The 25,859-nt window shown below is 50.0% G+C and overlaps 1 protein-coding gene across 1 annotated transcript in view; it reads right to left on the bottom strand.

Moving 5' to 3' along the window:
• hsf5 (heat shock transcription factor family member 5) overlaps positions 1-25,859 on the bottom strand; it is a 294,360-nt gene that overhangs the window by 6,823 nt on the left and 261,678 nt on the right. Inside the window, exon 7 of the mRNA XM_072470123.1 lies at positions 3,996-4,145. Within this exon, the coding sequence (XP_072326224.1) occupies positions 3,996-4,145 (150 nt within the window). The remainder of the gene's footprint in view (positions 1-3,995; positions 4,146-25,859) is intronic.

A 25,859-nucleotide genomic window follows, 5' to 3' on the forward strand; every position in this document is an offset into this window, starting at 1 on the left:
TCTACAATAAGATGACCATCAATGGAATGGATCAACTACCCAGATCATTAGGGACGTAACTTGATCAGAGAGCTAATAATTTCTGATGATTCACATACAGAGTTCGAGAGAGAACATGGAGAACTTAAACCCTATGCAACCTCTGCGAGAACAAGATCCAGGGAGATTGGTGGAACCACCACAATGCTTGTCTCTGAACCAGGGATGAAGGCACAGACTTCGAGGAGAGATGTAAGATAATGTCAATAATGTATGTAATGGAGGTAAAGACATGCTGATGTGCTGGGGGTGGAGGGGTGGGGGTGGGGGGAGAGAGACAGTATAAAGAGTTAATGTTAAATCTGTAAATAGCATTAATGCGAAAGCATCAATGATGTCAGGTGACATGACAACAGGTGTAACGAGAGATAGTTCTATGTGAAGCCTCATGCTACGTCTTGTAATGTGCTTGTTAGTGTAATGTGCATGGTCACTGGAATGTTCAATAAAAGGTAAAAAGTACCAACAGCCTAACCTCCAGCAGTATCTAATAATCATGACTAAGGACAACCTCACTAATGGCCCACAATGATGATAACAGAAGGGGGTACAGGTTTGGGTGTAAGAGAAGTTTAAATCTCCAGAGATGCCAGTGGATCAGAAACCCAACTTGACATTACTCACATCTGGATATCACCAGAGGCGTTTGGAGTTAAATGGGCAACTCCCATGCAGCTTCCATATCAGCCATTTAAATAATCACTTAATTCGGGCTTTAACAGGTGTGTAGAACTCACCGGGGTCAAGAAGGGGAGTGCACAGCAGGGGACAATTGATGAATGATACTGAAAGCTTTGTTTTGTTAATTGTTATTTACAGCACAGAAGGAGGCCATTCGGCCCATTGTGTCTACACCGGCTCCCAAAAAAGCAACCTAGCTACTCCCATTTCCCAGCCCCATCTCTGTAGCCCTCTAAATTCATCACTTACAAATATATATCCTGTTCTTTTTTGAAACCTCCTATGGAATCCACCTCCAGCACTCTCCCAGGCAGCGCATTCTAAACCCTAACAACTCTGAGTAAAGTAGTTTCTCCTCATCTCACTCCTCGTTCTCTTGCTGACCATCTTGAAATCGTGACCCCTAGTCACTGACATACCAACTAGTGGAAACAGAATCATAGAATTTACAGTGCAGCAGGAGGTAATTCGGTCCATTGAGTGTGCACCGGCCCTTGGAAAGAGCACCCTACTTAAGCCCACGCCCCACCCTATCCCCATTACCCAGTAACCCCACCTAACCTTTTGGGCACTAATGGACAATTTAGCATGATCAATCCACCTAACCTGCACACCTTTGGACTGTGGGAGGAAATCGGAGCAACCGTAGAAAACCCACCCAGAAACGGGGAGAAAGTGCAGACTCCGCACAGTCAGTCACCCAAGGCCGGAATTGAACCTGGGACCCTGGAGCTGTGAGGCAGCAGTGCTAGCCACTGTGCTACTGTGCTGCCCAATCCAGTGTCGACCATCCCCAATCCAGTGCCCAATATTCTCTGCTCCAAGGTGAACAAGCCCAATTCTCCAATCTTTCCTTGTACCTAAAATCCCTCATTCGTGGTATCATTCTCGTAAATCTCCTCTGAACTCTCTCCAGGGCTTTAACATCCTTCCTTAAATAAGGTGCCCAGAACTGAACACAATACTCCAAATGTGGTCTGACCAATGATTTGTAGAGGTGCAGCATCGCTTCCTTGCTTTTATAACCTGTGCCTCTATTTGTAAACCCAAGGATGCTATAAGCCTTCTTAACAACTGGTACAACTTGTCTGGCCACCTTGAGAGAAGTATGCACTTGAACACTGAGGTCCCCCTGCTCCTGTACTCCCCTCAAAGTTGTACCATTGAGCCTGTATTGTCTGCCCATGTTTCTTCTACCAAAATGCATTACCTCAAACTTTGCTGCATTGAAGTTCATCTGCCAGTTATCTGCACATTTGGCCAACTCGTCAATGTCCCTCTGAAGTCGCTCAAAATTTGGAATTAAAAGTCTAATGGTGACCATGAAACCATTGTCAATTGTTGAAAAAACCCATCTGGTTCATTAATGTCCTTTAGGGAAGGAAATCTGTCATCCTTGTCTGGCCTATATGACTCCAGACCCACAGCAATGTGGATGACTCTTAAATGCCCTTAGGGATGGGCAATAAATGCTGCTCCAGCCAGCGATGCCTCATCCCATCAATGAATACATTTTTAAAAAGAGATTTTGCTCTCAACACCCACTTCTAAATCATTTATATAAATCAGAAAAAGCAAGGGTCCCAACACTGAGCTCTGTGAACACCACTTTCAAATCATCTTAAATCTGAGAAATACCCATCTATACCTACCCTCTGTTTCCTATCTCTCAGCCAACTTCTTTGTATTAAATAAATTTAGAGTACCCAATTCTTTTCTTCCAATTAAGGGGCAATTTAGCATGTCCAATTCACCTCCCTGCACATCTTTTTGGGTTGTGGTGGTGAGACCCACGCAGACACAGGGAGAATGTGCAAACTCCACACGGACAGTGACCGGGGCCTGGGATCGAACTTGAGGTTAGAACTGCTGCCTCATGGCGCTGACGTCCCAAGTTCGATCCCTGCTCTGAGTCACTGCACTGTCCATGTGGAGTTTGCACATTCTCCCCACACAACCCAAAGATGTGTAGGGTAGGTGGATTGGCCACGCTAAATTGCCCCTTCATTGGAAAATCTGAATTGGGTTCTCTAAATTAAAAAAAAAATTGACATCAAGGTGGCTATCACTGGAGAACCACTTCTAGCCCTCTACCTCTTCCTGGAGTTGTGTGCTGAAATCGGTAAACGCGATTGAGCGGAGAATCGGGTCCGACTCCAAATCGCAATTCTCCGTCACCTCGGCAGTGGTGTCAATGCATTCTGCAACGCACGTACAGTAAACACCGTTTGCATATCATTAGTGGGCCCGACCCGGTATTCTCCGGGGCTTCCGTGATTCTCCTCTTCAGGAATGGAGAATCCTGCTGAACATTTGTGGACTGTGAGGAATGAGTGTGAGATGTCAATAAGATGAAGGTTAGTGTGAATGATGGCTGTTCAGATGAGGATGAGAAGGTGCCTGGAGAGAGGTAAATGAATAGAGCTGCATGGTACATTGGTCTGAGGAGTGCTTTGTACACGGATGTTGGGACCAGAGTGTCAGGGCTGGCACTCAAGTGGGACATTGCTCACCTTCCCTGCTCTTGCGGTCATTGAACCTTTTGGGGCACTGTAAGGGGAACCAGGTATGAGCGATTGCACTACTGCTGCTCACTTGACCAGTTCCATCCAAACCTCTTTCTCCCATCTACAGAATGAATCCCTCGGATCCTACAGTCAGACCTCCAGTGAAGAGTCAGAGACCTGGGGCTGAAGTCGGCGGGATGGGGCAGGAATCCTTCCCACAGAGCCAGAATGCAGCAGGGCTGGAGGAGTATATGGAGATAGTGAAGAGATAGGCCATGGAGTGATTTGAAAACACCAAAGAGAATTTTAGAATTGAGGAGACTGGGAACCAACGTAGATCATGAACACAGGAATGATAGGCACATGGAACTCGGTGCAAGTTAATATACGAGTACCAGAGTTTAGACAAACTGAAGTTTATTGACGACTAGCAGGTATGTATTAAAATAGTCGAATCTAGAGATTACTATATTAACCTCCCACATCTACACCATCTTAAAAATATCATGGCTGTTACTCCTAACAGTGTAATTCAGAGGTCCTTACCCTTGATGGTGCAAGGACCAGGGAGTGCAGATTTAAGGTTTTGGGCAAGAGATGCTGGAATGGTGTGAGGAAGAACTTTTGTTTTTACAGAATGAATGATAATGACCAGAACTTGCTGCTTATGGTAGATATGGAGATATTTATTTCAAATGGTAATTGGATGGGAACTTGACGTAATGAAAATTGAAGAGTTCCAGGATCGGATGATGAAATGGAGCTGACTGTATTGTTCTACCGAGAGTTGGCCTGAACTCGATGGGCTGAATGGTCTTCGGTGCCGGAATGATTCCAGGACTTGCACCTCGTATTCTGCTCGCAAGACCACCGTCCTGTTCTTTCCTCTGCAATTGGTTCGTAATTTTGTCCACACACCTGTATGGAAGAATACAAAAAATTGAGTATTGCTCAAAAAACAGATTTACCATCAAAGCTTTTCATATTGTACACATCAGGACAGATTCATAAGAAATCTCACAGGGAACAGAAATTTACACTGCATGAAAAGGTGGTACTGATTGGTTGGCAAGTGAACTCTGATTTGTAGTGGAGAATGCACCAGTGAAGAGTAAACTCCGAGCTTGGGGGCAGTCATTCCTTCGTTCGTTCCCCATGGGAACACCTCTACCAAAAAGAGCCCTGCTTGCTACCACTCAGCACCCTCTTTTCATGCAATATAAATTGTTGTTCCATTTGAGATTTGGTATTCTTGCAAATCTGCCCTGATGAGCGCAAGATGTATTTTTAACAATGTGTCTTTTTATAGCAATATTCAAGTTTTGTACGACCAAGAGACTATCAAAGGCAGCAGGAGCAGACGACTCAACCCTTGAGCCTGCTCTGCCATTTACCAAGATTGTGGCTGGTCTTTGACCTCAACCTCACCTCACCTTCCTGCATTACTTGCATTTCCCTAAATTCCCCTCGTACCCAAAAATCTATCACTCTCTTTCTTGAATACACACCATGACTGATCATCTGCAGCTCTATGCGACAGGGAATTCCAAAGGTTCACAACCCTCTGAGTGAATACATTTCACTTCATCTCAGCTGTAAGTGACTGAACTCTTATTCTGAGACTGTGAATTTACACAACCCTGTGGCGGGCTTTTCCACAACGGATGCGTCAGGCCATTGGCCATTACCGGGATGGGATGGTCCCATTGAAGTCCTCCGCTGGGGAACCCACCGCAGGGGTGACTTCGGTGGGACTGGAAGATCCCGCCAGTGCTAAGGGCTGGATATCCTGCCCTTTGACCCTCTAGGTCTAGACATCCCAACCAGGAAAATTATCCTCCTAGCATCTACCATATTAAGCCCCGAAGAATGTTATACTTTTCAATGAATCACCTCCTGGTCATCTAAACCAGGGAATATAGGCGTATTCTACTCGAGCTCTCTACATGGAACAATCTCCTTATCCCAAGTATCAGTGTAGTAAACCTTCTTAGCATTTCTTCTAAGGCCAGTATACTTTCTTAGGTGAGGAAACCAATACTTGGAGTGTTGTCTCACCAAGTACTATTGTAATAGATTATTTTATTCTTGCACTCCAGTTCCTTTGTTGAAAAAAAATAGGCTAACAGACTTTGTTTTCCTGATTGCTTGCTATACTTACATGCTAACTTTCTGTCCTTTATGTATTCTGGTATTTATGTAACACCCATGTACTTGACCCAGGGATCGAGGACCCATGACATTCAGAATGAGTTACTAATCCTCCTAATGATGGTATTGTTCTTGTTTACTCTGCACTGGGTAGGCAGTGGCACGGCAGATGGTGGAATTTGAATTCAATAAAAATCTGGAATTAAAAGTCTAATGAAGATCACAAAACCACTGTTAATTGTCACTTAAAAAAACCCATCTGGTTCACTAATGTCCTTGGGGGAGGGAAATCTGCTGACCTTACCTGGTCTGGCCTACATGTGACTCTAGACCCACAGCAATGTGGTTGATTCTTAACTGTCCCCTGAAATAGTGCAGCAAGCCTCTCAGTTGTACCAAACTGCAACAAAGTTAATAAAAAGGAATAAAACTAGATGAACTACCCCGCATCAATCCAGGCACCTGAATCAATTATGGCAAAATCAGCCATGTTGACCCTGCAAAGTCCTCCTTACCTCTGGGGGCTTGTGCTGAAATTGGGACAGCTGTCTCACAGACTAGTGAAGCAACAGCCTATACTCTCAGAATCATACCTTACAGACAGTGTCCCACCTCACAGTTTCTGGGTATGCCCTGTCCCAATGGCAGGACAGACCCAGCAGAAGTGGCGGCACAGTGGTACATAGTAAGGAGAGAGTTTCCCAGGGAGTCCTCAACATTGACTCTGGACCCCATGAAGAGAGAGGCAAAAATAGACATTGGACCACTGGAAAACATGGCTGGAGAAGTAATAATAGGAAACAAAGAAATGGCAGACGAACTGAATAGTTACTTTCCATCAGTCTTCATGGTGGAAGACACCAGTGGGATGCCAGAGCTCCAGGAGAACCAGGAGGCAGAGGTGAGTGCAGTGGCCATCACTAAGGAGAAGGTTTTCGGGAAACTGAAAGGTCTGGAGGTGCATAAGTCACCTGGACCGGATAGACTACACCCCAGGGTCCTAAAAGAGATAGCTGAGGAAATTGTGGAGGCATTGGTGATGATCTTTCAGGGATCACTGGAGGCAGGAAGGGTCCCAGAGGACTGGAAAGTGGCTAATGTAACACCCCTGTTTAAGAAAGGAGGGAGGCAGAAGAAGGGAAACTATAGGCCGGTTAGCCTGACTTTGATCATTCGTAAGATTTCAGAGTCTGTTATTAAAGATGAGATCACAAAGTACTTGGATGTGCATGATAAAATAGGACTGAGTCAGCACGGCTTTGTCAAAGGGAGGTCATGTCTGACAAATCTGTTAGAGTTCTTTGAAGAGGTAACAAGGAAGTTGGACAAAGGAGAACCAGTGGACGTGCTTTATTTAGATTTCCAGAAGGCCTTTGACAAGGTGCCGCATAGGAGATTGTCAAATAAATTAAGAGTCCATGGTGTTAAGAGTAAGATCCTGGCATGGATAGAGGATTGGCTGACTGGCAGAAGGCAGAGAGTGGGAATAAAGATGTCTTTTTCAGGATGGCAGCCGGTGACTAGTGGTGTGCCTCAGGGGTCTGTGCTGGGACCACAACTTTTCACAATATACATTAATGATCTGGAAGAAGGAACTGAAGGCACTGTTGCTAAGTTTGCAGATGATACAAAGATCTGTAGAGGGACAGGTAGTATTGAGGAAGCAAGGGGGCTGCAGAAGGGTTTTGACAAGCTAGGAAAGTGGGCAATGAAGTGGCAAATGAAATACACTGTGGAAAAGAGTGAGGTTATGCACTTTGGAAAGAGGAATTTAGGCTATTTTCTAAATTAGGAAATGCTTAGGAAATCAAAAACACAAAGGGACTTGGGTGTCCTTGTTCACGATTCTCTTATGGTTAATGTGCAGGTTCAGTCGGCAGTTAAGAAAGCAATGTTAGCACTCATGTCAAGAGGGCTAGAATACAAGACCAGGGATGTACTTCTGAGGTTGTTTAAAGCTCTGGTCAGACCCCATTTGGAGTATTGTGAGCAGTTTTGGGCCCCGTATCTAAGGAAGGATGTGCTGGCCTTGGAAAGGGTCCAGAGGAGGTTCACAAGAATGATCCCTGGAATGGAGAACTTGTATGAGGAACGGTTGAGGACTCTGGGTCCGTACTCGTTGGAGTTTAGAAGGATGAGGGGGGATCTTATTGAAACTTACAGGATACTGCGAGGCGTGGATAGAGTGGATGTGAGAGAATGTTTCCACTTGTAAGAAAAGCTAGAACCAGAGGACACCATCTCAGACTAAAGGGACGATCCTTTAAAACAGAGATGAGGAGGAATTTCTTCAGCCAGAGGGTGGTGAATCTGTGGAACTCTTTGCCGCAGAAGGCTGTGGAGGCCAAATCACTGAGTGTCTTTAAGACAGAGATAGATAGGTTTTTGATTAATAAGGGGATCAGGGGTTATGGGGAGAAGGCAGGAGAATGGGGATGAGAACATATCAGCCATGATTGAATGGCGGAGCAGACTCGATGGGCCGAGTGGCCTAATTCTGCTCCTCTGTCTTATGGTCTTATGGTCTTATGGCATCAGATCAAACATGGGCAAGGAAATCTCCTGCAACACAGCTCCCCACCCACCCAACCCCAAAGCCTCGTCCTCACCCCACCTCTTAGCTAATGAACCACTACTCCTCCACGTTGAACACAATTTGGAAGAAACCCTGAGGGTGGAAAGGTGCAGAATGTACTCTGGGTGGGGGACTTCAATGTCTATCACCAAAAATGACTCAGTATCACTACCATAGACTGAGCTGGCCAAGTCCAAAAGGGCATAGCAGCTAGATTGGGTCTAAGGCAGGTGATGAAGGAACCAAGAGAGAAAAACACACTTGACTTCATCCTCACTGACGCACCTGCCGCAGATGCATCTGTCTATGACAGTATCGGTAGGAGTGCTCACCGCACAGTCTTTGTGGAGACAAAGTCCCATCTTTACATTGAGGATATCCTCCGTCATGTTGTGTGGCACTAACCCCGTGGCTGAATGGGATAGACTTGGAACCGATCTAGCAACTCAAGACTGGGCATCCATGAGGCACTATGGACCATCAGCAGCAGCAGAATTGTATTCAATCACAATCTTCAACTGGCATATCCCCACTCTACCATTACCACCAAGCCAGGTGATCAACCCTGGTTCAATGAAGAGTGCAGGAGGGCATTACAGGGCCAACATCAGGCATACCAAAAATGAGGTGTCAACCTGGTGAAGCTACAACACAGGACTACTTGAATGCCAAACAACGTACAACAGACGTGATCCCACAACCAACAGATCTGATCTAACCTCTGCAGTCCTGCCACATATAGTGAATGGCGGTGAACGATAAATCAACTCATTGAAGGAGGGAACTCCACAATATCCCCACCCTCAATGATGGGTGAAAATTTCCCAGCTATGCCCTGTACAGAAAAAACAGAACAAACCAATCCAGTCGATTACTGCCCCATCAGTTTGCTCTCGATCATCAGTAAATGATGGAAGGGGTCAGTAACAGTGCTAGCAAATGGCACCCACTCTTTTTAAAAAAAAAAATATTTATTCAAAATTGTCAACAAATTTTCAACAAACCCCGCCCCCCCCCTCCAACAAGAAGAAAGAAACAAAAACCACAACAATCAGAAATTATACATTGGATTTCACCCATATACAATAACCCCCCATATAACATTTAAAAACACAAATAGGGAAAAACCCCCACCTTCACCCAATTGCCACCCAAAAGAAACCCCCCCTCCCCTTGGGCTGCTGCTGCTGATCTCCTCCTAACACCCCGCGAGATAGTCAAGGAACGGTTGCCACTGCCTGAGGAACCCTTGCACAGACCCTCGCAAGGCAAACTTTATCCTCTCCAGCTTGTTGAACCCTGCCATGTCATTGATCCAAGCTTCCACGCTAGGGGGCTTCGCATCTTTCCATAGTAGCAAAATCCTCTGCCGAGCTACCAGGGACGCAAAGGCCAGAATACCAGCCTCTTTCGCCTCCTGCACTCCCAGCTCATCCGATACCCCAAATAATGCTAATCCCCACCTTGGCTTGACCCGGGTGTTCACCACCTTGGACATAGGCCTCGCAAAACCCTTTCAAAACCCATTCAGCGCCGGGCACGACCAGAACATATGGACGTGGTTTGCCGGGCTCCCCGAGCACCTCCCACATCTGTCCTCCACCTCAAAGAACTTACTCAACCTCGCCCCTGTCATATGCGCTCTGTGAGTAACTTTGAACTGTATTAGGCTGAAGCTGGCGCAAGAGGAAGAAGAATTAACCCGACTCAGGGCATCAGCCCACAGAACTCATCTATCTCCTCCCTAAGCTCCTCCTCCCACTTGCCCTTTAACTCCTACACCGAGGCCTCCTCCTCTTCCTTCAGCTCCTAGTAAATCGCCGAAACCTTGCCTTCTTCAACCCATACACCCGAAATCACCCTGCCCTGAATCCCACGTGCCGGAAGCAGCGGGAATTCCCTCACCTGCCGCCTCACAAACACCCTCACTTGCATGTACCTGAAAGCGTTTCCCGGGGGTAGCCCAAACTTCTCCTCCAGCGCCTCTAGGCTCGCAAACAGCCCATCGATGAACAGGTCCCCCATTCTTCCCTGCCCGATGCCAGCTCCGAAACCCCCCATCCATCCTTCCCGGGATGAACCGATGATTCTCCCGAATCGGGGACCAAACCGAGGCTCCCACCTCGCCCCTGTGTCGCCTCCACTGCCCCCAGATCTTCAGCGTCGCCGCCACCACCGGACTCGTGGTGTACCTTGTCGGCGAGAGCGGCAGAGGTGCCGTCACCAGCGCCCTCAGGCTTGTGCCCATACAGGACGTCATCTCTAACCTCTTCCACACCGCCCCATCTCCCTCCATTACCCACTTACGGATAATCGCCACATTGGCTGCCCAATAATAGCCACACAAATTCGGCAGCGCCAGCAACCCCCTGTCCCTGCTACGCTCCAGAAACACTCTCTTCACCCTCGGGGTCTTATCGCCCACACAAATCCCATGATGCTCCTGCTTACCTGTTTGAAAAAGGCCTTGGGGATCAAAATGGGAAGGCACTGGAATACAAAGAGAAACCTCGGGAGAACCGTCATTTTGACCGACTGCACCCTACCCGCAAGTGAGAGTGCCAGCATATCCCATCTTTTAAAATCCTCCTCCATCTGCTGCACCAACCACGTCAAATTGAGCTTGTGCAGGGCCCCCCAACTCCTAGCTACTTGGATCCCGAGGTACCGAAAGCTCCTTTCCGCCCTCTTCAGCGGTAGCTTGTCTATCCCCCTTCCCTGGTCCCCTGAATGCACCACAAAGATCTCACTCTTCCCTACGTTGAGTTTATACCCCGAAAAGTCCCCACACTCCCTATGGATCCGCATGACCTCCGCCATCCCTTCCACTGGATCCGCAACATACAACAACAGGTCACAGGCATACAACGACACCCGGTGTTCCTCTCCCCCCGGACCAATCCCGTCCATTTCCTGGATTCCCTCAGTGCCATGGCCAGCGGCTCAATTGCTAATGCAAACAAGGGGGATAAGGGGCACCCCTGGCTCGTCATCCGGTACAGCCGAAAGTACTCCGACCTCCGCCGGTTCGTAGCCACACTCGCCACCGGGGCTCTATATAGCAGCCTGACCCAACTGATGAACCCCTCCTCGAACCCAAACCTCCGCAACACTTCCCAAAGATACTCCCACTCCACCCGATCAAAGGCCTTCTCTGCGTCCATAGCTGCTACTACCTCCGCTTCCCCCTCCACCGAGGGCATCATAATCACATTGAGGAGCCTCCGCACATTTGTGTTTAGCTGCCTACCCTTCACAAATCATGTCTGGTCCTCATGAATCACCCCTGGGACACAGTCCGCAATTCTCGTAGCCAGCACCTTCGCCAGCAACTTAGCGTCAACATTGAGGAGCGAGATCGGTCTATACGACCCACATTGCAATGGATCCTTGTCTCGCTTCAAGATCAAAGAAACCAGCGCCCTGGACATTGTCGGGGGCAAGGTCCCCCACTCCCTCGCCTTATTAAAAGCCCTCACTAGCAACGGGCCCAGCAGGTCCACGTATTTCCTGTAAAATTCAACCGGGAACCCATCGGCCCTGGGGCCTTCCCCGCCTGCATGCTCCCCAATCCTTTAACCAGCTCCACCAGCCCAATCGGCACCCCAAACCAGCCACCTCCTCCTCCTCCACCCTCGGGAACCTCAGCTGATCCAGGAATCGTCGCATCTCCTCCTCCCCCGCTGGGGGCTCAGACCTGTACAGATCCCCATAGAAGTCCCAAAATACCTTGTTTATTCTCACCGCACTCCGCACCGTATTCCCTCCTCTATCCTTGACTCCACCAATCTCCCTCGCTGCCTCCCTCTTACGAAGGTGATGTGCCAGTATCCGACTCGCCTTCTCCCCATACTAATACGCCGCCCCCTGCGGTTTCCTCCACTGTGCCTCTGCTTTCCCCGTGGTCAACAGGTCGAATACCGTCTGGGAGTTCCGTCGCTCCCTAGGTAGCCCCTCCTCGGGGGCCTCTGCATACCTCCTGTCCACCCTTAAAATCTCCCCCACCAACCTCTCCCTCTCCCTCCTCTCTCTCTCCTCCCTGTGGGCCCTAATGGAGATTAGCTCTCCCACCGCCTTCAATGCCTCCCAGACTACCCCCACCTGCACCTCCCCATTGTCGTTGGCCTCCAAGTATCTTTCAATACACCCCCGCACCCGCCTGCACACCCCCTCATCCGCCAACAGTCCCACATCGAGGCACCACAGCGGGCGCTGGTCCCCCTCCTCCCCCAACTCCAGCTCCACCCAATGTGAGGCGTGGTCCGAGATGGCTATGGCCGAATATTCCGTTCCCTCCACTTTCGGGATTAGCGCCCTACTCAAAATGAAAAAATCTATCCGGGAGTAGGCTCTATGGATGTGGGAAAAGGAAACTTCCCTGGCCAGCGGCCTGGCAAACCTCCATGGATCCACTCCCCCCATCTGGTCCATAAACCCCCTGAGCACCTTGGCTGCAGCCGGCCCCTTACCCGTCCTGGACCTAGTGCTGGGTCCCCCCCCCCCCCCCATTATCAAGCTTCCTACCTCCAAATCCGGAATCCGACCCAACATGCGTTTCATAAATCCGGCATCATCCCAATTCGGGGCATATACGTTCACCAGTACCACCCGCACCCCCTGCAACCTACCGCTCACCATCACATATCGACCTCCATTATCCACTACAATATTCAGTGCCTCGAATGACACCCGCTTCCCCACTGTTCTTCGCATCCAGCCCTGAATGAAAGACCTGCTCTACCCATCCCTTTCTCAGCCTAACCTGATCTGCCACCTTCAGATGTGTCTCCTGGAGCATAACCACGTCTGCTTTCAGTCCCTTTAAGTGCGCGAACACCCGGGCCCTCTTGACCGGCCCGTTCAGGCCCCTCACATTCCAAGTTATCAGCCGGATCGGGGGCTGCTGCCCCCCCCCACCCCCTTGCCGACTAGCCATCTCCTTTTCTAGGCCAGCCACGTGCCCGCGCCTCCCGCACCCTCCAGTCCCCCAGGCAGCGGACTCCCGCCTCGACTACCTCTCCTCCTTCCAGCTCCACTTTGGCCAATGCAGCAGCAATCCAGTTCCCCCCTCCTCCCCCCTCCCCCCCCGCTAGATCCTCATCTAGCCATTTTGCTCCCCCCATGATACACCCGTAAGTCAGCTGATTCCTGCTGACTCCGGCCTCTCCCGCCATTCCATCGACCCCCCAGTGTGAGAATCTCCCCACCCCTTGGCAGTCAGTGTGTGCTCCTCTCCAGCAGCCCCCCCGCCCCCCCCCCCCCCCGCCCCCCCCCCCCCCCCCCCCCCCCGGCCCCGCACCCATCCTTCCCTAACGCGGGAAAAAGCCTGCGCTTTCCTGAGCCGGCCCCGCCCCCTCTGGCGTAGCTCCTTTTTGCGGCCTTACCCCAACTCCCCATCCCCGGGGCTCCACTCCCACTCTTCCTCTGCGGGGCCCTGCCCCTCCAACACCGACACCCACACTCTCCCACAGCCCCCACATCAAATCCATTCACCCATCCCCACCCAGCACCAAAACAAAAAGAACATTCCCCAAACGCAGTAAACACAGTAAACATCCCCCCACGACAAACCCTCAGTTTGAGTCCAACTTTTCAGTGTGGATAAAGCTCCATGCCTCATCAGGCGTGTCAAAATAATGGTGCCGATCTTGGAACGTGACCCACAATCGCGCTGGCTGCAGCATCCGGAACTTCACCCCCTTCCGATGGAGCACCTCCTTAGCCCGGTTAAAACCAGCCCTCTTCTTCGCCATCTCCGTACTCCAGTCCTGGTAAATTCGGATCTCCGTGTTCTCCCACCTGCTGCTCCGCTCTTTTTTGGCCCATCTCAGGACACACTCTCTGTCCATAAAACGGTGGAACCTCACGGCTCGTTGGCTTTGGGTCTCCTTGCCAGGACCCGATGAGCCCCATCCAGCTCCAGGGGCCTCGGGAAAGCTCCCGCGCCCATCAGCGAATTGAGCATCGTGCTCATATATGCCCCGGCATCGGGCCCCTCCACTCCTTCAGGGAGACCCAGAATCCGAAGATTCTTCCTCCTCGACCTATTCTCCAGGTCCTCAAATTTTTCCGCCCACCTCTTGTGCAGCGCCTCGTGCGTCTCCACCTTCACCGCCAGGCCCAAGATCTCGTCCTCGTTCTCCGAGGCTTTTTGCTGCACCTCCCGGATCGCCGTCCCTTGGGCCTTCTGGGTCTCCACAAGCTTCTCAATCGCCGCCTTCAATGGCGCCAGCATTTCTGTCCTCAGCTCCTCAAAGCAGAGTTTAAGAAACTCCTGCTGCTCCTGCGACCACTGCGCCCACGCTGCTTGGTCTCCACCCACCGCCATCTTGCTTTTACTTCCTCTCACTTTCCGCTACACCGGGGTCACTTTTTTAACCGCTCCACTCCTGGTCCAATCCATATAATGTCGGGGGGACATTGCTGTCACCTTCCCACACTGGAAGCCGTCGAACAATTGCCATTGGGGCCCCTCTGAAGAGCCCAAAAGTCCGTTCCCGGCGGGAGCTGCCGAACATGCGACCTAACTAGGTAGGCATAGCAGCAACCGGAACCAAATGGCACCTACTCAACAATAACCTGTTCACCAATGCTCGGTTTGGGTTCTGCCAGGGCCACTCATGACCTCATTACAGCCTTGGTTCAAAGATAAAAAAGAGAACTGAATTTCAGAGGTGAGGTGAGTGACTGCCCTTGACATCAGGCAGCAATTGAGTATAGCATCAAGGAGTCCTAGCTAAATTGGAGCCAATGGGAATTGGGGGAAAACCCTCCGCTGTTTAGGATCATACCTGGCACAAAGGAATATGGTTGTGGTGGTTGGAGGCCAATCATCTCAGTTCCAGGACATCATTGCCACAGTTCCTCAGGGTAGTGCCCTCGGCCTATCTATCTTCAGCTGCTTCAAAAATTATTTTCTTTCCATCATAAGGTCAGAACTAGGATTATTTGTTGATGATTGCACAATGTTCAGCACCATTTGTGAATCCGGAGATAGTTAAGCATTCCATTTCCAAATGCAGCAAGATCTGGACAATATCCAGGGTTGGGCTGACAAGTAGCAAGTAACATTCATGCCAAAAAAGTGCAAGACAATGGCCATCTCCAACAAGGGAAAGTGTAACCATCGCCCCTTGACATTCAATAGCTTTACCATTGCTGAATCCCTCACTATCAACATCCAGGAGGTTACCATTGACCAGAAACTGAACTGGAATAGCCATATTAATATTATGGCTATAAGAGCAGGTCAGAGGTTAGGAATCCGGTGGTAAGTCACTCACCTCCTGACTCTCCAAAGCCTGCCCACCATCTACAAGGCGCAAGTCAGGAGTTTGATGGAGATTCTCCCCTTGCTATTTATTGTACACTGTACAATAAATAGCAAATGTGACCAAGACAGATCCCATGGATTTCTCAACAACCTGACCACATGCCAGTGAACAATGTAAATCATTCAATCTCATTGAAATGCTGTCTCCCTCACTGGGGGCATTAAAACTTTTCACTTTCAAAGATCAAACCTTTGAATTCCCTCAAAGCCACTCCCATTCAGAGTGCCTCAATAATTTCACACCTCCCAAGGTTTCAATATCATCTCCCAAGACTTTGTTCCTCTGAATTTCTGAATCTGATCGCCAACCTTTCCTTATTGGTACAATTTCAGCTCTTTCCTGAGCCACAACTACACAGAGCCAGCTAACGGCAACAGTTTTGCTGCCTGGGGCATGCTATCAGTAACACCTTATGCTATGGCCTTTTCCGTTGCTTCAGAACACTCGTTCCCCAGTAAGTACACAGATATATTGAAACCTTAAACTCCACCCATCTTGATGACGACATAGTCAGTCAATGAATGAATTTAAATTAATTGTAGTTTTAACTCCCAAAACAAAACAACTCTTTCGGCTGCATTGCTTTGCAAGCAATGTCGACATCTCCAATTTTCCAACCCGCCTGTTTTTTAAAAATGATTTCACCTTTCTGGCTGTCAACCACTTCAGTCAACATGGCCCCAACCTTTTACGAGTGGTAGACTTTAAAAACTTGTCTCGTTGCATTTAGCTCATTTTCCAAAGTTAAACTTTAGTCTGCCTAGAATTAAAAATTACCTCTAAATTACGCTGAACCATGAACTAGGTGTTTATAACAATGGTTGCAGGACAGGAGAGCTATTGGGTCTAACATGTCTATGTTGGCTCCCTGGAAGAGCACCTCATAAGTCCCATGGCCCTGCATTTTTCCCATTGTCCTGCACATATTTTGTCTTCAGATAATTATTCAATTCTCTTTTGAATTTAATGTCTCCAGTGAGAGAGACAGAGTTTCAACGAGATTGAATGATTTAATAATAATAATAATAATCGCTTATTGTCACAAGTAGGCTTCAGTGAAGTTACTGTGAAAAGCCCCTAGTTGCCACATTCCGGCGCCTGTTCGGGGAGGCTGGTACGGGAACTGCACGGGCTGGTGCAATGTTCACTGGCATGTGGTCGGGTTGTTGAGAAATCCATGTGACCTGTCTTGGTCACATTTGCTATTTAATGTATAGTGTACAATAAATAGCAAGGGAAGAGTTTTAATTCTCACTACTGAATCTGCCTCCACCACACTCTCAGGCAGTGCATTCCAGATCATAACTGCTCCCTGCATAAAAAAGTTTTTCCTCATGTTGCCTTTGGTCCTTTTGTCAATTACCTTAAATTGGTGTCCTCTGGATTTCAACCAGTCAATGGGAGCACTTTCTGCCTGTCTAGATCCCCCATGATCCTCTCAATCTTAACTTCTCCAATCCATCCACGTAACAAAGTCCCTTGATCGCTAAAACCATCCTCAATGTTTTTTGCATTCTCTCCAATGCCTCGTCCTAAAGTGTATTTTCCAAAGTGTTCAACAAAGTTTAATCAAAATTTCCTTGCTCTTGCACCCAATGCCTCTGTTTATAAAGCCCAGGATTCCGAATGTGTATCAACTGATATCTCAAACTGACCTGCTCTCTTCAACAATTTGTGCACATATTCTCCCAGTTCTCTGCTCCTGCACACCTTTTGAAATGTAACCTGTTATTCTATTTATATTGCTTTTCCTTGTTCTTCAACCAAAATGTTGGCATCACATTTTTCTGCCCATTCCACCTGCCTCTATTCTCCTGAAGTCTACTGCTATCCTCCTCGCCGTTCGCAATACTTAATCTGCAAATTTTGAAATATGTCTTGGTAATCCTAGCTAACCTAATAGATAGGATTAAACTTATCACACATCAGAACTTGTTGCGAATGCTCTTAGCTGACATTGGTTTTTACTACACCACATGTAGAAAAACTTAAGTTGGGAGAAATGACAAATCGGTGTTGAATCTAAAGTACTTCTGACTTACCAATGATATTCCGAGAAACCTCCTTCTTGTCCAGCCAGTAACTACATCTTTTTTTTTAATAAACATTTTATTGAGGTATTTTTGGTATAGAAACAACAACAAAATAGACAAGATACATGAAACCATAAACATAGTGCAAAAACGCTTTACCTTTTGTACAGGTCCCACCCTTATTGACCCCCTACTCTAACCTAAACTACCACCCCTCCCCCCGTCTGCTGACGATTAATTTTCCGCAAGGAAGTCGACGAACGGTTGCCACCTCCAGGTGAACCCTAACAGTGAACCTCGCAAGGCGAACTTAATTTTCTCTATACAGAGTAAGTTAGCCATGTCCAATAGCCAGGTCTCCGACTTCGGGGGTTTTGGGTCCCTCCATGCCAATAGTATCTGTCTCCAGGCTACCAGGGAAGCAAAGGCCAAAACATCTGCATCATTCTCCTCCTGGATTCCCGGATCTTCCGACACCCTGCAAATCGCCACCTCTGGACTCAGCGCCCCCCCTTTTTTTAAAACCTTGGACATGACGTCCACAAACCCCTGCCAAAATTCCCGAAGCTTTGGACATGTCCAAAACATGTGGACTTGATTCGCTGGTCCTCCCGCGCATTTTGTGCACCTGTCCTCCACCCCAAAGAATCTGCTCATCCGGGCCACTGTCATGTGAGCCCGGTGCACAACCTTAAATTGTATCAGGCTGAGCCTGGCACATGTTGCGGACACGTTGACTCTACTCAACGCGTCCGCCCATAAACCATCCTCTATCTCACCTCCCAGCTCCTCCCCCCACTTACGCTTCAGCTCCTCAGTCTGCGTCTCCTCCGACCCCATAAGCTCCTTATAACTGTCAGAGACGCTCACTTCTCCTACCCACCCTTTGGAAACTACCCTGTCCTGAATCCCCCTTAGCGGTAGGAGCGGGAAGGCCGCCACCTGTTTACGAAGGAAGTCCCACACCTGCAGATACCTGAATTTGTTTCCCCTCGCCAGCCCAAACATTTCCTCCAGCGCCCTCACACTCGGAAAGCTCCCCTCTATGAACACAACCCCATCCTCTCAATCCCCGCACTCCGCCATACCCAGAACCCCCCATCCATACTCCCCGGGGCAAACCAGTGGTTATCACAAATTGGGGCCCAGACTGATGCTCTCACTGCTCCCACATGCCGCCTCCACTGGCCCCAAGCTCTCAGGGCCGCCACCACCACGGGGCTGGTGGAGTACCGTGCCGGCGGGAGCGTCAGAGGCGCAGTTACCAATGCCCCCAGACTGGTGCCCTTACAAGAAGCCGCCTCCATCCACACCCACGCTGACCCCTCCCCCACCACCCACTTCCTGATCGTGGCTATGTTAGCTGCCCAGTAATAGTTGCTAAAATTTGGCAGCACCAGCCCGCCCTCTCCCCGGCTCTGCTTGAGCATTACCTTCCTTACCCGCGGGGTCTTGCCCACCCAGACGAAGCCCGTGATCACCCTGTTGAACCGCTTAAAAAAGGACCGCTGAATAAAAATGGGGAGACATTGAAATACAAATAGGAACCTCGGGAGGACCGTCATTTTCACCGTTTGTGCCCTCCCGGCCAGCGACAACGGGAGAGCATCCCATCTCTGGAAATCGTCCTTCATTTGGTCCACTAGCCGGGCCAGATTCAATTTATGCAGCCGCTCCCATTTCCGCGCCACTTGGATGCCCAGGTACCTAAAACTACCTCCTACTGAACTAAACGGCAGCTCCCCCAGTTGCCTCTCCTGTCCCCTCGTCTGGACCACAAACATCTCACTCTTATCCATGTTTAGCTTATACCACGAAAACCGGCCGAATTCCCCTAAAATCTTCATGATTTCCTCCATCCCCTCTACTGGGTCCGAAATGTACAGAAGCAGATCATCCGCATAGAGTGAAACCCTGTGCTGCACACCCCCGGTCCAGTCCCCTCCAGCCCCTTGAAGCTCTCAGAGGGATTGCCAATGGCTCTATAGCCAGCGCAAACAACAGTGGGGAAAGGGGGCATCCCTGTCTCGTCCCCCGGTGCAGTCTAAAATAGTCTGAAGTTGTCCTGTTCATCCGCGCACTTGCCACAGGAGCCTGATACAAAGCCCCGCCCAAATCCGAACCGTCCCAGTACCTCCCACAGATCGTCCCATTCTACCCGATCAAAAGCCTTTTCTTCATCCATTGCGATCACTACCTCAACCTCCCTACCTTCTGGGGACATCATGATCACATTTAACAGCCTTCCTACATTAGCCACCAACTGCCTACCCTTAACAAACCCCTGGTCCTCCTCAATAACGTCCGGAACACAGTCCTCAATCCTGGAGGACAAGATTTTGGCCAGCAACTTGGCATCCACATTTAGCAGGGAGATCGGCCTGTAGGACCCACACAGCTCCGGGTTCTTGTCCCGCTTCAGAATCAGCGAAATCATTGCCTGTGACATTGTCAGGTGCAGCACCCCTCTTTCCCTTGCCTCACTGAACATCCTCAAAAACACTGGCCCCAGTATCCCGGAGAATTTTTTATAGAACTCCATTGGGTACCCGTCCGGACCTAGGGCCTTACCCGCCTGCATGGCCTTCAAGTCCTCCACTATCACTTCCAGCCCATTTGGGGCCCCCAGCCCTTCTACCCGCTCCCTTCCACCGTTGGGAAATTCAGCCCCTCCAAGAAGCACCTCATCCCCTCCGCCCCTGTAGGGGGTTCCGACCTGTACAGCCTGCTATAAAAATCTCTAAACGCCTTATTCACCCCTACCGAATCACAAACCAGGTTCCCCTCACCGTCCTTTACTTTTCCTATCTCCCTAGCTGCCTCTCTCTTCCGACGCTGCTGTGCAAGCATTCTGCTGGCCTTCTCCCCATGTTCATAAATCGCCCCCTCGCCTTTCTCAGCTGCTCCACCGCCTTCCCTGTGGTCAGCAAGCTAAACTCCGCCTGCAGCCTCCGCCGTTCCCTCAGGAGCTCTGCCTCTGGGGTCTCCGCATACCTCCTATCGATCTATAATATCTCCTTTACCAGTCTGTCCGTCTTTGCCCTGTCAACCTTCTCCTTATGAGCCCGGATCGAGATCAGCTCCCCCCTGACCACCACCTCCAGTGCTTCCCAAACCACCGCTGCCGAAGTTTCCCCCGTGTCGTTGACCTGCAGGTATCTCCGAATGCACTTCCTCAGCTGCTCGCACACCCCTTCATCTGCCAAAAGTCCCACATCTAACCTCCAGTGCGGGTGCTGGTTACTGTCTTTACTAACCTGCAGGTCAACCCAGTGCGGAGCATGGTCTGAGATTGTAATCGCCGAGTACCCCATGTCCACCACCCTTGCCAGTAAGGCCCTGCTCAAAATAAAGAAATCAATCCGGGAATACACTTTATGCACGTGTGAGTAGAAGGAGACCTCCTTTGCCCTTGGCTGCCCAAACCTCCATGGATCCACCCTCCCCATCAGCTCCATGAACCCTTTTAGTTCCTTTGCCATTGCTGGCTCCCTGCCCATTTTCGAGCTTGACCGGTCCAAGTCAGGGTCCATAACTGTATTGAAGTCCCCTCCCATGACCAACCTGTGCGAGTCCAGGTCCGGTTTCTTCCCCAGCATCCTCTTTATGAACTCCACATCATCCCAATTTTGCGCATATACATTCACAAATACCACCTGCATCCCCTCGTTTCCCACTGACCATCATGTACCGACCTCCCATGTCCGAGACTATTCTACCCGCCTCAAACACCACCCGCTTATTAATCAGGATCGCAACCCCTCTAGTCTTTGAATTCAGTCCCGAATGAAACACCTGGCTGACCCAGCCTTTCCTCAGTCTAACCTGGTCTGTTACCTTAAGGTGCGTCTCCTGCAACATCACCACATCCGCCTTCAATCCCCTAAGATGCGCGAACACATGTGCCCTTTTGACCGGCCCATTTAACCCTTGAACATTCCAGGTGATCAGCCTAGTTTGGGGGCTCATTGCCCCCCCCCCCCCCCCCCCCCCCCCCCACCTCCGCCGATCAGTCATCCCCTTTTTTTAGGCCCGCCACCAGCCCGTGATCCGCACCTCCACCGGTCCATCCCCAGGCAGCCCCCGCCCCCGACCTCCTCTCTGTCCCTCAGCCCTAGTCCCTTCCTCGCCAGCAGAACATTCACACCCCTCCCCTCCCTAGTAACAATACCCTGTAACCCAATCCCTTTCCTAAACCAAACATATGCACACCCTCCACTGCGCTTTCAAGAGCTAGCTCACCCAGCTAGCTTGGTGGCCCCCATCCCCGGTGCCAGATAGTCTCCCACCTATTGTTCCCTACCCACCCTCCCCCCCGCTCATACAAATAAACTCCAACATCAAACAATCCCCACACAATTGCCCAATAGAAAAACACCAAGATCAAAACTATCACACCTCCATCCCCCACCAGTGCAAATGAAAACCTAAACTCACTCAGCTCCACTGCTGGTTCCAAGCAAAATGAGAAGCTTTTTACAAAAACAGAGAGACAAAACAGAGAAAACAGAAACACGAACGTTGCAGCCAAGTTCAAAAGTTCTCAGTCCTTCGTCAGCCCTTTCTTTCTTTCAAAGTCCAACACGTCCTCAGCCGACTCAAAGTAAAAGTGCTGATCAGGGGGATCTCCCATTCACGGCTTCTTCGCAGGTGCTCTGTGAGCCCTATCCACCTCCAAGGGCCGGGAGAATGCCCCATCCCCCAGCAGCTTCTCAAACATGCCTGCGACGTATGCCCCAGCGTCCGCCAATTCGGACCCCTCCGGTAGCCCGTCAACTTTTATGTTCTGCCGGCGGGACCTATTATCTATGTCCTCCACCTTCTCCAGAAGCTTCTTTTGCTGGTCTCTCAGCATCCCCACCTCCAGCTCCACCGCGGTCTGACGCTCCTCCTGCTCAGCCAGCGCCTTCTCCACCTTCTGGATCGCCCGATCCTGGGCATCCTACCTGAGCTCCAGCTGCTCAATCGATGTTTTTTTCAGGTCCAAGCAGTCCCGTTTCTGCGTAGCAAAGCCCTCCTGGATGACTTGCATCAGCTGCTCCGTAGACTGCTGGGTCAACAAGCCAGAGGTTCACCCCTCTGCAATGCTGTCCCCTGTTGCAACAATAGCCCAGGTGTTCTCTGTCTTCTTATTTCTGCCCTTACGAACACTTCTAGCCCTTTTCTCCATGCACCGAGTGGGAATTCAGTAGAGAATTGCCACTGACATCCGTTCTACAATTCAAGTCTGTTAAAAAATCGGGGGAAAAGGTCCAAAAGTCTGACCAGAGCGGGAGCCACCAAATGTGCAACATACTCCTTCATAGCCGCCACCGGAAGTCTGCCAGTAACTACATCTGAGGACAAAGGTTTCTTTCAATCGTGTCCGCAAATTATGGTAACTTTGGTCACCTGCTGTGGCCTCTAAAAGGTTTATCAATTTCTTCTGTCTAAGGTATAGATACCTTCTCTGGCAGTGCTCCCAGGTCAACTTGAGAGGTAGCATTTAAAACTATAACTTTCTCTTCCCACGCTAGGTTTGCATCTTTAGCCTAGGGTGTCTTTTTATTGGAACCAACAGTTCTTCTGTTTATATTCAGTAACCAATAATTTTTTCTTCATTACCAATGTCTCTTTATTACCAAAAGTCTAATCTCTTCTTGCTTCTCCTACCCTTGACTGTTATTTTCCTTTGTCCCAGACACTCATGCACATTTACATTATACCTACACACTTTTTCAGACTGCTGCCAACAAGCACATTAGTCTGCCTACAAAGAAAATCTTGTGGTGAGAATTAATTCACTCAAAACTTATTCACTTCCACATAGTTAACATAGAGTCAATAGATTGGATTTTCTTTTGACTAAGCATCTTAACCTATCCTGCAAATCTTGCACCAGAATTCTCCTCCCATAAAAGTGCCAGACCTTTAATGCTTGGCTGAATTCTGCCTTGCCACCTGTCACATCAGTCAAGCAGCAGCGTATCACTGTGGAAAAGACCACTGATACCTTCCTCTGTGGGGCTGTGTTTTAGTTTCTTCCCAATGGTATGAGAGAATAGAGAGAGATGACTATCTAATTCTGCACAGGGGAGGATTCTCAGTGTAACAAACACATGACAAACCTGAGTGACAAGGACCTAATCAGAGCACGCCTCATATTTATGAACAGAAAATATTTTAATTATTGTTCAATTTGCGTACAATTGCCTTACCCATGAATGCTTGAAGTTGGCAACTATGTGCCAGTGTACCACACCAGACTCGAAGACTCCAAGCCATTAATTAGGAGATATGGACAATCGTGAGCAGACATGGCAGGATTTACAGTTGGTGGGGCCCTGGGTCCCTGCCCCTTGCCTCCCATCCCCCAGACCCAAACGCCAAAGCAACAAAAATACATAAATTGATCAATGCTTCTTCATGTGTGACAATATGCTTGTTTTAATAACTGCCCTGTTGAAATCTAAGCTGATCTCTTATCTGAATGCAAAATGGTAAATATTGCGACACGAGGTGAACAAGCATGGAACTCAGGCCTCCTTAAAAATGAGGTAACAGAGCTCCCACATCTCCAGCCAGTGGGCAACGCTCCTGTCGCTGCCATTAAATGCCACCTGACCTGAGTCTTTCTGGCATTTTCTGATTTAATAAATCTGTGCTCATGTCGACAAAATGTTCAAAATGTGGTAGTCACCACTGTTGTATTGTATATACCACATACGAGGGGTATTACGGTAAGGCCCCTACTACAGGTACGGGGGTAGATCCCTGTCTACTGGCTCCGCCCAGTAGGCGGAGTATAAATGTGTGGGCTCTCCGAGCTGCAGCCATTTTGGGAGCAGCTGCGGGAGGCTACACATATCTGCGTAATAAAGCTTCGATTACACGCTACTCTTGTCTCATCGTAATTGATAGTGCATCAATTTATTACACAGAGATGTGTAGCCTCCCGCAGCTGCTGCCGAAATGCAGACAATGCCAAGTCGGCCTTCGCACATTGGCTAGCTTGCTTCGAAGCCTACATCAGTTCTGCGACAGAACCACCCTCAGAGGCACAGAAGCTCCAGATCCTTTACATGCGGCTGACCTCCGATATCTTTCCCCTCATCCGGGACATGCTGGCCTACGCTGAGGCCATGGCGCTACTGAAGGAGAACTACACTCAGCAGACCAACAAAATCTACGCCAGGCACATCCTGTCCACGCGGCATCAACTCCCCGGTGAGTCTGTGGAAGATTTCTGGCATGTCCTGCACGCCCTGGTGAGAGACTGCGATTGCCAGGCCGTTTCGACCATTGAACATTTTGACCTGCTAGTTAGAGACGTGTTCGTTATGGTCATAGGGTCGGCCTACATCCGCCAGCGCCTCTTAGAAGGGGCTACCCTCGACCTCGCGGCGACCAAGAAACTAGCGATCTCGCTCACAGTCGCCTCACGCAATGTACAGGCGTATGCCCCTGACCGTACGGCCCACTCCTCCTCGGCATTGTGGACCCCGCCAGCGAACACCCCATCAGCGACCGCCCCCAGCCAACCCCAGGCCTGCGCCGCGCGGCAGCCAACAAACCCCGGAGGACCCAAGTGCCACTTCTGCGGACAGACAAAACACCCCCGGCAGCGCTGCCCGGCGCGGAGTGCGCTCTGCAAGGCGTGTGGGAAGAAAGGATATTCCGCTGCTGTGTGCCAGGCCCGCTCGATCGCTGCTATTGTCCCTGCACCCCCACGTGCGACCCGTGGGCGCCGCCATCTTCCTCGCCTCAGACCACATGCGGCCTGTGGGCGGCGCCATATTGCTCGCCTCACAACACGTGCGGCCTATGGGCGCCGCCATCTTCCCCACCTCAGGTTCCGTGCTCGTCGGCCACCTCATCGGGCCGCTCATCGCCTGCAACCGCCGCCGACCAGCCGCGTCTCGTCTCCATCACGATCGACCAGTCCCGACCGCATAATCCCGCGACCGCGTCGGTGACAGTGAAGGTCGACGGGCACAAGATATCCTGCCTTCTGGACTCCGGGAGCACTGAGAGCTTCATCCACCCCAATGCGGTAAAGCGCTGCTCCCTCGTGGTACACCCCACGAACCAAAGAATCTCCCTGGCCTCCGGATCCCACTCCGTGGCGATCCGGGGGTACTGCACCGCCACCCTCACCATCCAGGGCGTAGAGCTCAACGGCTTCCGGCTCTACGTCCTCCCCGACCTCTGCGCTGCCTTGTTACTCGGCCTGGACATCCAGTGCAACTGCCAGAGCCTAACCCTGAAATTTGGCGGGCTCCTACCACCTCTTATTGTCTGCGGTCTCACGACCCTTAAGGTCGATCCGCCTTCTCAGATTGCAAACCTCACCCCGGATTGCAAACCCGTCACCACCAGGAGCAGACGGTACAGCGCCCAGGACAGGACCTTCATCAGGTATGAGGTCCAGCGGCTGCTACGGGAAAATATTATCGAGGCCAGCAACAGCCCCTGGAGAACCCGAGTGGTAGTTGTGAAAACTGGGGAGAAAAACAGGATGGTCGCTGACTACAGTCAGAACATCAATCGGTACACGCAG

This window comes from Scyliorhinus torazame, chromosome 12 (assembly GCF_047496885.1).
Source record: "Scyliorhinus torazame isolate Kashiwa2021f chromosome 12, sScyTor2.1, whole genome shotgun sequence".
In the NCBI taxonomy this organism is placed as follows: Eukaryota; Metazoa; Chordata; class Chondrichthyes; order Carcharhiniformes; family Scyliorhinidae; genus Scyliorhinus; species Scyliorhinus torazame.